Source organism: Gavia stellata, chromosome 2, assembly GCF_030936135.1.
Source record: "Gavia stellata isolate bGavSte3 chromosome 2, bGavSte3.hap2, whole genome shotgun sequence".
Classification (NCBI taxonomy): Eukaryota; Metazoa; Chordata; class Aves; order Gaviiformes; family Gaviidae; genus Gavia; species Gavia stellata.
Window position 1 is genome coordinate 86,526,821 of NC_082595.1, and position 17,803 is coordinate 86,544,623.

General features: G+C 42.4%; 1 protein-coding gene across 1 annotated transcript in view; it reads right to left on the minus strand.

Annotated features, from left to right (window-relative positions):
• Nucleotides 1-17,803, minus strand: part of LRRC1 (leucine rich repeat containing 1) — a 71,442-nt gene that overhangs the window by 39,193 nt on the left and 14,446 nt on the right. Inside the window, exons 2-3 of the mRNA XM_059834428.1 lie at nucleotides 16,359-16,476; nucleotides 1,289-1,367 (exon numbers count right to left, since the gene is read on the minus strand). Coding sequence (XP_059690411.1) covers nucleotides 1,289-1,367; nucleotides 16,359-16,476 — 197 coding nt within the window. The remainder of the gene's footprint in view (nucleotides 1-1,288; nucleotides 1,368-16,358; nucleotides 16,477-17,803) is intronic.

Below are 17,803 nucleotides of genomic sequence, written 5' to 3' on the forward strand. Positions count from 1 at the left end.
GCCCCAGGCTTTATCCAGCACAAAAATGGAGCAGCATAACTAGCACACTACTGCAGACAATTTTGGTTTCCATACCACGAGACGCAGCTCTGAGCTTTACGTACTGCACACTGATGCCTGGGAAAAACGTATTCGGTGGCCCTCACCGCTTGCGTATCTAAACTTCAGTTCAGCCGCAGTTTGCTTTACTGGATTTTTGTGGTATTATTATCCTCACTATATAAATGGGCTACAGAGGCACAGGGATTAAGATCACAAGTGTCCCTTTAATGCTCAGACATGTGACTTTCCAGAGAACTCAGGACACACTATGAGCGATATTCAAAGTGCACTTCTGAAGAATCTCAGCTGCACACGTGGGAGAAGCCATCTCGCAAAACCACTGCAGTGGCTTAAGATATTACAGACACTCTCCTGTTTGTTAGCACTCTTGCAACCCAGCCAGCCAGCCAGCTAATCCTGCAAGTATTCCTAGCCCATCTCAGTGCAAAGCAAAGCAGGTCAGGAGTGCCCACTGTGAATACTCTGGCTTATGTTACTTGCTCAGCATCACAAAGGAGCTCTGTGGCACGGGCTTGTTTAGGAAAGAGTTCTCCAAATAGTATTTAAAGGCCTTAACTAGCAGATCACCTCTTCCTTGCTATCTCCAGCCTCATTTCACTAGATAAATTCCAAATTCTTCCACAAACGGAACATAAAAATGTAAACAAAACTCCTCTTCTATACCAAAAGTGTGCATAATCCCCAAACTCCAGCTCATCAGAATGCAGACCGGCAGCAGCCATAGCAGCCACCAACATACACAGAATATTTTTGCCACATGTTACTGCACGTCACTGTGTCCCAATTGATGGGAGGGTGATGAAATGCTAGTCCAAGCTTTAATCATTAGTAAAAGCCATTATCTGCAGCGGCTGATCTAAAGTCTATTCCAAATCGTCAGGCACCTGGGTTTGTGCCAGTGCGTTCGTGCTAACCATTGCCTTATCTCTCCCAAGTATGAGCACGGTTTTTCTATGCATTTAAGAAGAGGAATGAAAATTACTTAACAGACAATCAGATTTACATTTTTCCTGGTTGGCTAACAAATTTCATCCCCTCCCAGGAAAGATGCACATCACTTTTTAAATCTGAAATTTTGCTGCAGTCCCTGCCAGAGACAGACACCGTTGGCAAGATTTCATAGAGATCCTAGATCACAATTTTTAAGCGCTTATTTAAAATTGTAATCGTTACAGCAAGATTGTAATTCTGGTAGGGCAAGTACTAAGAAGAAGGTGGAAGTTACCTAGTCAGTGGATTCCCACTGAAATCTGCTACCTGTAGTGCTCTGCAGAATGAGATGCTTTCTGGTATTTCAGGAATATCTGCAGAAGAAAAAAAAAAAAAAAAAGAAAAAAAAATTGTCAACAACTGTACTGCATCTACACTGAAGTTATTGCCTCATTACATTCAGTAACTTGCTACTGCAAGTAGTTATCTTGGTACCTTTGGAGACATTTCAACATGCAAGACTGTTTCCCCTCCAAGTACGTGGCTATCACGGCAGAGCCATTTTGTGCTTTTTCACATCCCATTTCCCCTTCCTGATCCTAGACTACTCACCTGTCCTTGGACTGATCTTTATCAGCCTCTGCCCATCAAAACCAAAAAAGACTCTCTATGTGCTAGGACTGTCCTAACGAACCAATTAAAATCTGAACCTCTTGTAATTTGATCAATACACGCCCACAACCTGTGCTGGCAGAAAGTACATGAGGAGGGAAAACAAGGGAAGGAAGAAGAAAATGTGCAAGTCTCTCCACCTGTAACATACACTCATGGGAGCAGAACCAGGTAATTTGAAAATATTATTCAAATTGACGGGTCCCAAGTAAGTGCTAGTACACTATTTCAGATTGCCAGAAAGTAATCAGAGATAGTTGTATGTGAAAACAGATCTTTTTTTCAAGTCTCTTCAACATAACATGTTTACCTACTGAAGTTAGGCATGCTATATATATTGTCTTCTCAGCCTCTTACATCAAGCTGTATTTCCATGAATAGGCTGTGGGTCCTCTGTGTAAGTCCTTGTTCACTGTCACTGAGATCCAGCAAAAATGAAACAAACATGTTTGGTTTCCTTGTTTAACAACTTAAGATTTTTATGATTCATTTTGAAAAGAATTCAAAAAGAAAAAAAAGGCAAATCTTAAAGTAAAAAAATCAGACTTCTGCTTCCAAGTTTTTTTCCTATTTCCTTTTTTTCTACAGAGCACTACATCTACTCCATCTCCTCTTCCTGCTGTTATCATCAGAAAGAATACTTCAGAAATGTCTTCATAGATTTTCCTCATGCAAGTGTCACCACTGACCTCAGCAGCCATCAGTGATCTAAATATGTTGCAAAATATTTGGAAATTAGGTCTCTTCTTCCCTAGCCTAGTAACTCAGAATTGACTGCCTACATATTTCATTCAGCTCTTGTCCCCAAAAGCGGTGTGATGGAGGGAGGGGGGGACCTGCTCATCAGGTCCATCTCTTGCCAGGTAATCTGAGCAAATGCATCTATTTTGAATGATCCCCAGCTCAGAACTGAAACCAGAGCCAAAAAGAACATCTTCCAAACCCACAGGTCACCCTTTGTGAACGATCAACGAAAGGGCAGTAGAAGAGCATCTTCTGGGAACCTTCTCCTGCTTCCTACATGAGTGGGAAGGGCTGGAGGGAAGGAGGGAGATGGGCACCCCCAGATGGGTTTCACTCCATCCCAAGAGGTGCTTCCTCTTGGAATGGAAGCAAATCACTCTTGCCTCACGAACCCCAGTGCTCCCAAGGACGCTCACCAGGCACAGCTTTGGAAACAGACGGGGCAGATGGAGAAACGATTCCTAATGACTACGAGTAGCTCTGGAGTGGTCTTATCACTAACCCCAGAAATACAAAGCACATTCAGAAAATATATTCACTGTTACTAAATATCAAAATAAAGAATGAGAGGGGTGAATACTCACAGTGCGAGGCATCAAACAACCACGCTGTGCTTCCACGAGGCCAAACAAAACCACCTAGGGTGAGGCTTGCAGGGAGCGGCGTGCGCAGCGCAAGTAGTTCCCTCAGTACACTTGGTGACAGAGAATGAACTGCTTTTAAATCTACACAAACCCTAAGGCCCGTCAACAGCAGCAGTTGTCCCATAAAATGGAAGAGGTGACCTCAGAGATTAAGTCCCATCAGAGACCTTTTATATGTTCCTACCCACCCGCTCTTTCGTAACAGCTTTGGCATTTGAGGGGAAACAGTTGATCTTTCCTAGAAATGCAACAGCAATGAGAGAAACTCAGAGTGAAACACTAGGTGAGGCCTTTGAGGTTAGAAGGGACAGGCCACACCGAATCCCCACCTCAGGATTACGAGAGCTCGCTCCCCTGGGGCAGCTTGTCTCACAGGAAGACCAGACCAGGTGGCAGGACTTCCGCCTGGCGCAAGGGCCGCCATTTGGGACCCTGCGCAGGGGCGTCAGGCCGGAGAGCAAGCAGGCCGTGGGGTCAGGCCCTTCAAACCTCTTCACAGGTTTCGTCTCGTTCACAAGCCCAGATCCAGCACAACACGCGCCAGTGATGCAGTCAACGGGCAGATCCTCCACAAAGAACCTTGGAAGTAGCCATGAAGCTACTGCAGGAGCCACAGGGCTCCCGCATTTAAGTCGGGGACACTTGAACAACCAGCCTATTTCAACGTGTCACATTCACAAGAGTCTCTGCTGACCGCACTTCAGGAGTCAAAACCTCACACTTTATTCCTCTCATACGGTAGGGACAAACAGGTCTGAATAGTGGCATTTGAGTAACTAAAAAAAAAAAAGTATCATTAGGCTTGCCTGATTAAATGATGACCTTAAAGTGATAAATTCTCATAACACTCTAAGTACTTAAAAGCATTTGCCTGTCACTCACACTCCATAAAGTAAAAGCACTGACGTCATTGCAGGGACATTGATCTGTCTCGTGAAACAGATGGCAAATAAACTAATACTTTTTCTTCCCCCCCCCCCCCCCCCTTTTTTAAATTAAACATTCATGTGGAAGCATTTACTTTTGAAAGGGTTTTCTAAGAAATACAAACAGTACACAGAAATGAAAACCTTCCCTTTCCCTACATAGAAACATGCATAAAATCAAAACAAAATCAAAACTCCATTTGCAGACAGCAAAGCTGATGGTTTTACCATTCCCATCCTCTATGATTGAGTGCCGCCTGTAGAAGACTGAATTTGTACTACAGGATTATTGAAGACAGAGGTCCTACATGCACTCAGTAGACGTTGTTACTGCATTACAGCAATGACAAACAGCAATGCTGAGCTCTGCTAACCAGCAGCAAGTAAAGAAGCGTGTCATCCACCATCTAGTCTTCATACCATCCTTCCCTGGATAACTAGTTGGAAAAGTCCTGAAAGGGACATCACTATTTCAAAGCTTCTGAGCACTCAGAATAACTCCTTTCTTTGCAACCAAGCCAGTGTCCACAACTTTTATACATGCATATATGTACACACACCCCTCCCTTTCATGTACAGATATACACTTTCTGTGTGTGTGAATCATTCTCCCAGACAAAAAACAAACAAAAAGCTCCAAAAAAAAAAATCAAAGCTCAAGTAGAAGTAACTACCCTAAAAAAAAATAAATATATACACATACAAAAAAAAGTTTAACATATAAAGCAGAAGATAAACTTAAATTCTCAGTGACAAAGTTTCTGAAACTGATCATGCTGATTTCCTCCACCGATACGTAGTTTCATTGCCATACTACAAATAATTTCTCTTCTACTTCTGTATGATCAACTATGAAAACCAGAAAATACACCTTCTCAGCAAAACTAGTTTGATAAGCTTTTTCTGTTACAAGTCTTGGGTATTATCTGTAAAAGTATCTGAGATAAGTAAAAATTACTAAAATATAAGATACTACTTAAAATAAGACAGTATAGACACTGCTTATAGTTTGGATGCATTTTCAAATAACAAAACCTGTTCTGAAAATGAAACATGCTTTCCCAGTCTAGATATTCCAGACTATTAAGTCACTAGATGAGCAAAAATCTTCAGTAAGAAACGGTAACAGGCAACAGGGAAAAGAAGGGAAATCCCATTTCTACGTTAAGCTTTTTTTTTTTTTTGCATGTAAAGTGCATTTTCCTTCCCACTTTGATACTTTTTCTGTATCTGATTCATTTTTCCCCTCACCTAACTGGACAAGGGACAGACAAAAATTCAGTGCAACTCTTTGAACTGAGGCTCATTATACATTTAGGAAGCTCAACAAGGTTTAAATATAACTCGTTTTAATTGCAAGGCATCTTAAAAAGGTTTCTCAGGCAAAACACAACCAAGTTATGAGCAGATACTTTATCACTATGTGAGAAGACTACTGTAACATTCTGTTGAATAAATGAACGCAGAATAGAAAAAGCAAGGAGCATTTTAGTATATGAAAAAAACCTGGAGTGATTATTATAGCAGAGAAGATGATAACAGAGGCAGTGACATAATCAACTGAAATGCAACAGAGGATATTAAAATACATAAAGTCCTTCTGTCTCTTCATGGATTAAAGGAGCTTTCACCATTACTGTTGACTACTTGATTTCATTACAGACGTTAACACGTACATCTCTGCCAATATCAGCAGCAGTAAGGTTGAATGCTTTTCTTGCCACTGCTGGAAAACCAGCTCAAAACCTACTTAAATATCTAGGATTCTTCTAATGCTACACACTGACAAATGCTCTACATTTACACGATGCCCCAGATGTTCTGGCACACAGATTGTGCAGCATTGCTAATAATAAAGCCATAAACCAAGCATAAGCCCTGTGACGTGTGACAATACAAATACACTGGCAGCAAAAAGAAGTCGTACCAGCAGAAGTGGATGAAAACCAAGCTTGGCAGTCATGTCTATAGGAGGGCATATTCCACCCCCCCCCCCCTTCAAAACACCTCTTCAGTTGTTTATCATTCTAGTTTGCACAAGAATTTGCTAATGATCTAGCAAGTCCTGTACAACTGACTTAAGAGGTAAGCTTGACACTAGGAAATTCTATACTGTCTGAATGAGAAAATTACTTCTAAAAATCCTTTTGTTTGGTGTTAATCTATTTTTTGTTGACAATTTTTACAACAGCGACATCTCTCAATCCCCATTCCCCCATTTTCCTTCTTCTGATGGCTGGGAAGGTCGGGGAGAAGACAGCCTTTATTTTAAACTAGTAAAACCCTTCGTATGGCACATTTTTACAGCATTGTACATTGAATTTCAAGAACTGACAATATTTTTTTGTCTACCCAAAGGCTACATGGCCAGCATCCTTTACACATTCTGCAATAGCGAACACAGTTTCCAATACCTAATCAATATGGAGACAGCAATGGCCAGGAAGGTCCTAAGCTGCTACCAGACCAGAGCTACTCAAACAGTGGACTCCAGCCCAAAGTAAAAAGTATTTTTACAAGAACTTAGCTGAAGTCTCAGATGTGCCACGTTCCCGAGGGAGAGTTTACAATGTTCAAGAATCTTTCAGGGAGCAACTACTGGATGCTGTTAGATTTTCCAGCTATGAAGGCAACACAGAGCACTGTGCTTCAGGACACCCTGTACACCCCAGCAAAAGTCAACTGAATAGTCCTGATGTAGACAGTCACAGCAGAAAGCCCACCAGCAGGTATGTACAATACAGGCAAAACACCTTAACCACTTAGTGATTAGTAATTCATTAATACATTAAGCAGTTGATTAGTTTATACCAAATGTATACCCAGGAAGCCCATTCCGGACTCAAAGACTGTGAATTCATGCAGCATTGAGCCTCGGGAGAGAGATAACCAGAGGCAGACCAGATCTCATCCATCCAATTCAATACACAGGAAGAATTTGCCCCCTGCCTCTTCTCACATATATAATATACAATACCTACTGGTAGTATATCACGCATACACACATGCACAGAAAAGGTCCAATAAAGCATTAAGCACTGCAGTGCTCGAGTGATTTAGGAGCCTAGAGGTTCTCTTCCCACTTCCATGGAGGTTCCTCTGTGCTACCGCCTGCCCTTGGGAAAGCTCTCCCACCACACTCTCCACCTCCTCCACCTTCCCAATGTGAGAGGAGGAAACTGCCCACTTAGTCAAGTACCCTGCAAGAAGGAATTTGCGGTGCAAGTATTTGTTTATCTTTACAAAGGGCTCTTCAGCTGCAGAGCCCAGCAGAGTAGGCTGTTGTGTCGCAGATGCCACCACCACATCTCTCTACCCTCCCCAAAGCAGCCGAGGGCAGCTCCCAGAGGTTCCGTCTCCACAGGGGGAAGGGATGGAGGAAGGTCACTCATCCTCTCCCTCCATTTCCACATTAAAATCATGACAAACACAATGATCTGACAGGCTTTTTTTTTTTTCTCTAGAAACCGGAAAGTTTTGCTGCTAGCCCTGAAGGCTGCAGTAATCAACCTCTTTAGGTAAATGTTACAATTTCTGGGGCCCAGTGTGACAGGAGTCACGCGATTCTTGCAAAGTCTATTGAGATTAAGCCACTCTTGTACAGGTTGTAACATTTTCCTCTTCAAGCTCTGAGGCTGAGGATATACTGAACACAAGAGATACAGCTCTATTAAGACCTGTCTTTATAACTTTAAGGAAAATTCACAAACAAGTTTAGGTTGGGTTTTCTCGACTAAATCCCTTACTGTATAATTAACAAGAAACTGAAGCGAGGTACGCATCTCTTTCCTCCTCCTCACTGCTTCTGAATACATCCTCTTTCCAAGGGAGGAGAGGAGCACGAAAAAAGTCCTCACAAAACTGCATTTCATGGATACATGGATATTAGGCAATTTATGTGAAAGAAAACTGTGCGGGGACATAAAAACAAGCTGGGTTTTGAACAGATAGCATGTGGTAAATCAACAGACTGTCCTTCTCAGCTGCGGGAAGAAGCAGTAACAGAGGACCAGGACCTGAAAATTGGAAACAGGAGGAAAAAGAAGGAGGGGAGAAGGGGGAAGCTCAAAGATCAGATCACAAAGAAACAATAGTTCCAGGTGAATTAAGTGGACGAGCCCGAGTTCAGCAAGAAATTTAGGTCTTCTACGCTTTTACTGATACATGCCAATGAAGAGTTAAACAAGGCTAGGAGACATTTTTATATGGTTTTCCATCTTGGGCCTCGAGGATAGCAGGAATTAAATACTTTTAGTTTGAGAAGCAAGAGAAAAAAATCACTAAAAACTAGTATTCTACCTATGAAGCTGTGGATGACAGAAAGTGTATTAAATGTTTTAACAGCAAAGTTACAGATTTATTGGATTAATTCTTCAGTAACTTCACATTCATGGCATCTAACCTTCTCAACAAAAAAGAAATCAAAACCCAAGCAACTCTGTGGATACAAAAATTAATGATGCCTGTTTGCAGACTGCCATTTTATGATCTCTAATCTAGATTATCCAGAAAATGAAGTATTTATGTCACTCCCATATGGATTGTCTGATGTTTAACGCTGTAGCTGATACTTCAGCAGGCCAAAGGTTTCTGTCTCCAACTTGTCCTGCTACTTTCAAAAAAAAAAAACCAAAAAAACCAGCACACACGTCACTAAAAAACCCCCAAAAACACAAAAGCACCCCCCCAAAAAAACCCACAACAACAAAAAAAACACTTCAGAATTCATAGCCTTCTCTTGAATTTGGATGAAGCCAGACACTGCTGCTAGATGTGCACGCAAGTACATTAGCAAAGTTTCCTTAGAAAAAGTTAAATCTGGCAGAATATACCATGATGGAAAAATCCACTTTTCTGTAATCCATTTAAAAATAACACCTTCTAAACTTCTTTAATTAGATTATTCCATCATGAGATTTCACTTATCTTCTCTTTCCCAAACACAGTCGGTGCTTGCTGCTTCTTCCTTCCCCTCCCTGATGAGCCTTGCTCAGTGACGAGGTCGTCTTTCCTCTCTCACCTTATTTCTCCTGCTGCATATAAACCTCATCTCCTCCTCCAACTTATCAACATCAAATTTATTTTAGTGACCGATTCACAAATTCCAACTTTTGCATCACTTCTTCAAAGGAAGCAAGAATTTCTACACGTCTGTGGGATTCTGAAGTGCTCCAGAACCTAAAAGCAATTTGCAGTATGCGTTTCTTTCCTCCCCAGTACTCTGCTTTGTACATCGATCCCTACACCTCACATGTAAGATGTGAAGATGATAATTTTTTAAGCACAGGTTTTAAACTAACCTCAAGGGAGACACAGAGGATAATACAAAGAAAATATATGTCACTAGAAATCGGATGTGTCAAACAAAACAAAAAAAACCACCCACCCAACACAACTGCTAGCAAGCAACCATCTAAAAGAGTGAAAAATTCTGTTATCTCCAAGTCTGCATCAAGGGAGCTTTGCTTTCATTAGCAAAAAAAAGAGTCACCGGCCTGACCCAAGCTAAAGCTTAAGATCATCTGCAGTAGTGCTCTACCACCATGCAAAACACAACAGTCTCTGGTGGGAGGTCCCATGGCTTTCAGGTGTTCACAACCAGGGCTGCAGTGAGTGCATTCACAGGATGCTTTCTTGCACCAGGTAAGACGTGTCCATGGAGGAGTAGGAAAGTAATTCTAGTTTGTCCGTAAGTGCTCACCTGGACGCAAATTGGTTCAGAAGGCAAACGAGCAATATCCAGCAGTTGCGTATGTTAACAAAAAGATGAATTTGCTAACTATACTGTCTCACAGCACAGCATGCTGTCGTCTTTTTGTGTTTTCCTTGTCCACCGAGCAAGAAAGTGTCAATTCACATTTAGTTCTCAGCATTCTGGGTTTTGCTATTTACCACCAGACTTCTACCAGCACATTCATGTCAGGGCAGCTGGTGGCAGGCAAAGAAGAGGAGGATTTCACGGAGGAGGTCTCTGCTCAGATGCTGTGGAAGCACAGCAGAGGTGGACAGCCAGATCCAAAGTGAGAGCACAGGGCAACAGGCAGCAGCTGTTAGATGAGAGAGTGGAGCTCATGTGGGGCTGCAGGACAGGATTGGAAGACTTAAGAGTGCTTCTGCCTAATTAGCTTATGTCCTTACTGTAAAACAGCTGGGTCACCAGCCCAGGCTGAACTGAAACAAGTGTTCCAGCCTTTCCTCTGCATTTCTCGTTTGAAAACACTGGTTATCCTGCTTTTGGTGGGGGAGAGGAAAAGGGGGGCACTTACCCACTTTGTGGGCAGAAGGGAGGTAATCCTATAGTACGGATGACAGGTATGTCTTTGAGAGCAGATAAGTGAATTAAAAAGGGAAAGCTTTGGTGTGCATGCACTGATACAAACAAGTGAGCTGAAGCCCCAGAGAGCGAAGCAAAGATTACACACTGCTCTTCAGTGACATGGACTGATGCTCTGCAGGTCAGCTGCCGCATGTTCACCCAGCCTTCTAAGGAAGCTTTAAATGACTTGTTGAATAAAATACACATATCATGCAATACACAATGCATGTGGTGTCCTGAGGATAACTAAGGATAACTAAGGATAACTAGATCTCTAAAGAGACTTTTAATTAGGTTGTAAAGCAGCTAAAATGAATAAACACTTCAAATAACAAGCAGCAATATCAAACCGCCTGCAACTGGAAGTAGAACAGTTAAATACCGTTGCTGTTGATGTCTGAAAGTACCCTGATAACTGAAGACAAAACAAAATAAAAGTTTCTAAATCTGCAACTGTAATCCATTTTGGAAGCAAGGAAAAGGTAAAAATAAGGCTCATGGAGCATTTGGGACACTGGCCTACAGCTGCCAAAGATTGACCTCCAAAATCTTGGCCACTGCTCAGACCGTCAGCCTTGCATAGCAGCAGCTCTCTCCATACACTACAGTGTTGTGACTATTGAGATGCTTCTGAGGAACCATCTCTACCGTTAAGGTAATCCTGAAGTAGCATATTTATCTTTTGTGAAATTTGTAATTATGTTCACATAAATGATAAGTATATTTGCCATAACATGGCAACTGTCTTGAGAAAAGATTTTGGAATGAGAATATCCTGATGTCACAAGACTTGTGTCCAGAACAACTGCACTATCAATACAGTCATAAGCTCAGTTTAACCAGAAACTATAGAAATGGGTAGCAACTATTATATATATGCAGCCAGAATCCATCTCTACAGTAGGTATGAAACTGTACACATTTAACAAACAGTATTATTCTTGTTGGATATCAAAGTAAAGAACCACGTTGAGGTTTTGGTATCAAGCATCATGCAGAGTCAAATATGGCTTAACAAGATTACCCACACAGATTTCCTCAGTAGACGCCACAGCAAACCCATCGCTCCTCAGTCCACAAAGCAAAGGATCTCAGCTATGCTGAGAGCAGAGTCAGCAACAGAACCAGCATAATCCATCTACGAAGATTATCAAAATCCATTTAATTCTCCCATTGCACACACACTTGCATCTATTCCACTGTTTGAGACTCAAGGCTTGGATGCAAAACCAAGCCGCAAGGTTACAGAGCACTTCCATGGAGGAACAGCTAACCTGAATCCCCTTACCTGCTGCCAGCTAGAGAGCCACTACAGACAGCGCAAATCTGACAGTACACAGCAACTACACTGATGCTACGGGCTTGCATGACCAGGCCCTTGGTAGGCACGTTCAATGGAAGCAAGAAGAGCAGCAGCAGAGAAGCCTGCCAGGCTTTTATCACAGAGAGACAGCAACATGCAGGCAGACACAGAAGTGCAAGAGGCTCATCTCCTACATAAGCAAGGGGGTTAGTCTTCATCCGAGAAGGGGGTGGACAGCAGGATGGTTCAAATGGCACTGCTGCAGCTGGGCAGGACAGGAAAGCCACCCAGTGCCTAATACCCAGCAGCCACTGTCCAGTGTGAAAGCTCACGGTGATTTTCTTCTTATCCTACAAGAGCTGAACGGAATAAGCTGCTGACAATCTGACAAAGACTGGAAAAGGTGTAAGACATTAAAAAAAATCCAGACTTCCACACCTGTTAAGAGTAAGTGGGGCAGAGGGTAGCATTTTCTTTCAAATAAAAATACTACAATTAAATGAACAACTTCAGGGCATTTTAAGGACCATGCAATATCATGACAAAAACTTATCAACGGAATCTGGAGGATTTAATACTTGTCAAAGGCAAACAAAAAAACCCTCGTCTTGCAGAAGAGGGATACCAAAAAGGAATGCACCATGTCTGCAAAAACACAGCATACATACGTAGCATACATAATCCCAAATACCAGCATGCATTAAATTAACTACAGAAACTTTATGCATTACCCCTCCTGTCTGGAAGAAGCTACAGAACAAGAAAAGCCATTAACATTTTGATGAATCTGGGATGGCAGGGCCCTAAGCTCTAAGAATTCAGCCTCCAGGGGTTGCGCAGAAGAAAAGGGGGGAGGGAGTCGCTGGAGGAAACCTCTTGCAGGATGAGCAGCATGGGTAGCAGCCTGCTACAATTCCCAGGGATCCCAACAATCCACACGCACTTTGGAAGAGAGGGAAGCTTAATGAAGTGCCAGCCGAGACACAAGGAAAGAACTGCAGAAATTTGAGCACATCTGTCTTCCTTTGGAGACTGCACTTCTTTTCTGAGTCACAGGGTCTTTCAAGACTTGTCCCGGAGAATGCCCAAGTGCTGTGGGAAAACAAATAGCACACAGGAGCTTCTGATTGTGCCTAGAGCAGAATCTCTCCTCCTCCATGCAGAGCAAACACTTGCGCTGAAACTCAACGCAAAGCACAGGAGCCCAACCCAAACTTCAAGGACGTCAAGCAAGGACGCTTCAGCAACCCAGTGTCCTTGCAGAATTCACCACTGATGTAAGAATGCAGGAAAAGATTTACCCAAGTCTGGGGAGCCTGAGGGAATCAGTGGTCGTTTCAGATGCCCAGCTGCTGTGTGTCTATCTCAGAAGATGCTACAGGGAATACTCTGAGTCTCAGACACACTTTGCCAGCAACTCAAAAGCTCAGGCATCCACTGTTGAAATCCTACAAGGCTGTTTTCTTTAGCCTCAGAACTAGTACATCAGCTTTTTGAACAACCTAAGGCCAAGGGGCAGAGATAAACTGCATTGCCAAGTAACCTTCAAAGCATTCACCATCACTCCGCTGTCTTCTTAGCACAGCTTCCCTGCCCTCTGATATTCCCATCCTTGATTCATCCATTCAACCTTTGCTCAAATAACAGCCCCAGCCAAACTAGAAAATCACGGTGGGGATGCTTCCTAGGAAATCTGCATGAACACACGGCCTTGCAGAGGAATAAGAAATAGCATCAACATGCAAATAATCCAGGAAAAGTTTAAGATTATATGGCTCCTAGCCTTCCCCAAATCCTCCTCCTTCTGCACCACTAAGGCTCTCACCTTACCCTCCCCAGACTTCTCTCACGTACACCCAAGATCACAGGAGCATCAAGTTTACATCTGCTGAAGATTTTTGAGTTTTACGTAGAAGGATTTTGTAGTTCCACATTCACTTATTAACCAAAAACTGCTTAAAGGATTAATTATGTAGCACATTTTTAACATATACTAGCATGTCTCAGGCATTTTAAAACACTTAGGAATTTAAGAAAGCCACACTTAAGACTTTTCCTGTTCACCTTTCCTGAGTGCCTATGAACTAGGGCTACTCACACAGTGCGTAACACCACATTGCACAGTCATCCAGAGCTACCTCCAAAGGGTTGAGAGGGATCCTGCCTGGGGGATCGATCCCACCTCAAGATGCAACACTTCACTGCCGCACAAAACGCAGCTGGCCACTGCAGCCTGGAAGCGCACCCAAGTCCAGCCATACAACACACCCACCATCTCATGGAGCTTCAAAGGTCATATGCTGACCAAAGGATTAGAAAGTATGAGAAAGGAAGACATGTTACCATTTTATTATGGGGGAAATGGAAGTACTTTGTTTATTCAAAACCCTTTCCTCTTCCCTCCTCCTCCGCCTCTGATGAGGGGATAAAATATAAAGGGCTACTCCTGTACTCAGAACATTAAATGAATTTATATTTGCGTTTTTAAGCTCTTGAGGAAACAGAATGGCCAGAACTGAAAGCAATTAGTGCACCGAACCAGACAGCTACAACAACAAAAAACAGAGAACAATGATCTCTTATTTCCCAAGTTCAGATGTCACCATCACACTTTCCTATTCATGCAGCATACTGTGTTTTGAAAAGCTGGGCTGTTTTTCTCTGCCTGAAAGGAACACGAAGAGTTCCTATCGTTTTTTTTCTAAGTACTTTGGTAGTTAGAAAAACAAAAACTGATGAAGTGCAAACCATCGAACAGGAGAAACCTTTGGCAGGTTGAGAATCTGCAGATTGGAAGGTGGGTTCAAAATACAAAGCTAAGAAATGAAAATACTGTAAATCTCCAATATCTTATGTGAGAATTCCCCCTGCAGCACCCCAGATGGTGTGTGTTTTGCCTTTTAATTTGAAGAGCTGTGAGACAACCATAACATGACCAAACAGCAGAAAGTTAACATCAGTCATCTTCTGCCATGGCCCCCCTGCATCACCTCGCACACCACGTTTTTCATTTGAAGACTCAAGTCGTGCAGCAACTGTGACATGATTAAGCAGAGGGAAGCAGTATCAGTCACCTTCTACAATGAACCACAGAGAAGAGAAAGTAATGCAATAAAATGGGTGATTAGCACTGAACCTTGGATATAGGAAAGCAACTGCTCCCTGCCACCTGCATTAGTCCAACCCATCGCTTGAGAAAACATTGCCCTGTGCAGTAACTTCTAACGACACACACACATCTACCCAACCATAAATGTTCACACCATCTGTTCTCGTTACAGTTGAGCTCTCAAGCCAACTTCCAAGTCAGGCTGACAAGAGTTCACATGGCTCTGATCCACCAGCTCTTTTGCAGCTAGTTATTCATTTGTAAAAAGAACTAGTAAGCCAACAGAGTGTTTCCTTTTGTGTAAGGTCTGTCACAGACAGCACCCAACTCAGCCAAACTCAGCAGCCAAAATACTGCGTCAATTAATGCTTGTGTATTTCTAAAATGTTTTAACTAATGTGTTTCTTCTGTCTCTTAGTTGTTTTTTTTTTCCCAGTTTTCTTCTCTTACAAGGTTTTGCAAATATGCATAAAATTATACGGTTCACAGAAATTTTTCAGCAACTGCCTGGAGACTCATTATGCTTCATCAATTATATTATCAGATAAAGATGGCATTAAAAGCACCAAACAAATAAAGGAAAGAAGCAAATTTCAGATAGTTACAGAAAGGTGAAATGACCATTGAATATTCTTCAGCAGCAAAGGGTCAATGTGAAGTTAAACCGTAAAGAAAGAAAGGCTCCCCATTACACTATTTCTTCTGAATATTCAGTTACATCCCTCACTTATTTACAAGCTTATGCAACCTTACTCTCTCCCACCCCAACCATCACAGCTCAGAGGGCATTTTGTGCATATTCACTGCATATAAGGAGGCAAAAATAGCTGACAGTTGCTTTAATTCGGTAACACAGATTCGCTGTTTCTAGATCACTGGGTCATAAGGCTGCTTAAAGGTGACCCACAGCCCCTGAAGTTCTTGCAGAACTGGTAAGTTCACCAGGCCACAGAAGGGGGAAAAAAAAAAAAAGAGAAAAAAAAAAAAAAAAAAGAATGTTTTCACTCCATCACAGCTCGGGACAATATAAGCAGCGAACATTACAACTGAATGATAAACCCATGTGGTTTCCAACAGCACATTTTAAAAGAGTTTCTCCCAGCATCCTTTTCTGAATTTATCTCTGCAGGTGACAAACAGACTGATTTTTCTTCCAGAAGTAGAACTAGAAATACCAGCACTCTGCCTCTTACTAATCACAGGTAAAGAGGAAAGCAGAGACAAAGAATTGGACTTCTAACCCATAGGCAGCCTTTTTTTGGACAGAAAGGAGCTTTTTTCTTTCAATCTTTTTTTTTTTTTCTTTTTAAATTCTAGGCATTTCAGAGAGCTTGGGGAAAGAAATCAACATTGTGACAGACACACATAAAAACAGGATGCAAAGCATTCTTTAAATTGGAAAATAAAGCAGGCTCTCAGAAAGGCAGAACTACAGTCAGGCTTTATTTTATTACTGTATTTCCACCACCAGCCCTCCTCTGCTCCTTCTCCCCTTCCCATCTAGAACTACAGGCAAATCCATGAATGACACAGGAAAGCATTCTGCAGGACACAGATAGCAACTCCAGAGACAGAAAATTCCCACTAACCCAGTTGTATACACCATGTCATAGGACGGTATAGAATCAAACAAATTAACATTGGCGCTTACCATTTCGAGACAAATCAAGTTCCACCAGCTGCATGAAATTCGCTATTTCTGGAGGGAGCCGCTGGATTTCATTATCGCTAAGTCCAAGTTTCCGTAACTTCACAAGTTGGAAGAAAGGCTGAAAGAAAGAAAAAATTCCATGTCAGAAAATATTCACATAACTCACATAAGCATGATAAATGATAAGCAATAACTGGAAGCTGCTTTCAAAATTTGAGCTAATTAAAGTTATTGCTTAAAATCAGTTATGCAGACCTCTTTCAGACCCGTATCAGAATGAACATTTTAATTTTTACAGACTATAACCTGTGTTTTACCCAAAATGAAAATTTATTTAAAAAAAAAAACTTCTGTAAAGCTCGCTATTAAATATCACAGCAGACAGACACTAGTGAAATCCAGAGTGCTTGCTTCTAAATCATTAACGGGGTGAGGCTACCCAGTAGGCTAATTAAAAGCATCCTAATTACACACTGGGGCTCATTAGGAAGTTAATGCAGAGAGACACTTCTAAAGGACGATCCAGAAAACCCACAGAGAGGGGCGGCCGAGGTCTTCTTCACCAGTGAGCACCATAACCAACTAGGTTACAGAGCCAGCCTCCCTCGGGAAGACTTTCTCTCTAGCCTCATATATCCTCCGCTCCGCAGCCCAGTTTCAGAAGGACTAATGAAAGTTGGGCGGGATACGCACGATTCCAGGTCTTCCCGGCTTGAAGAGGAACCCAACCCAGCCCTGTCTCTACGGTGAGGACATGGGCATGCAATGCAGACAGGATGCTAACTTTCCCTGACCCCCAGCTATGGGCTCAGAGGGCCTGGCAGCCCCTAAGGAGAAACAACCATCGAAGGAGACAGGCCAAGCTGCAAGCCAGGTCAACCCCAGGCACTGCAAGCAGCTGGTGATCGAAAGACAAAACGGTCATTAAAAACCTATTAAGATGTAGGCATCCATATGAAAGTTGGAGAGCTCTTAATCTCATCATAGCTTTCCTCTCTTCCAGGCAGGCCTTTGAATGAGAGTGACTGCAAGTGGTGAGGATTTGGGCAGAATTAAATGACTTTGTATACAAGTCGTTTTGCCCATAACTGACTGGACTCCTCAAATTCCGAGCGAGTTTTGTGCCCCCGGAGTTGCGCAGGCATTTTTGCCCAGCAGTCAGAACCTGTGCATCTCACCCACTCCTGGCATGTGTGCGTGCCTGCACCCCCATGGGTTCTGCCCCTCAGGGTAACTGGAAGATGCTAGGAAGTTTGGGATATCTGCTTAAATTTAATCACCTGCAATCCTTTCTTGGAAATTAGCACCTCTTTTTTTATAGTATTTTATTTAGGTGCTGGAGTGTGTGCTCTGAATGTCGCTCAATTCTATCTGAGATCGACACAAAAAGGGACAGTAAGACAGGCATCTTACTAGGACACAAGGTAAAAGCATAGCCTTATGAA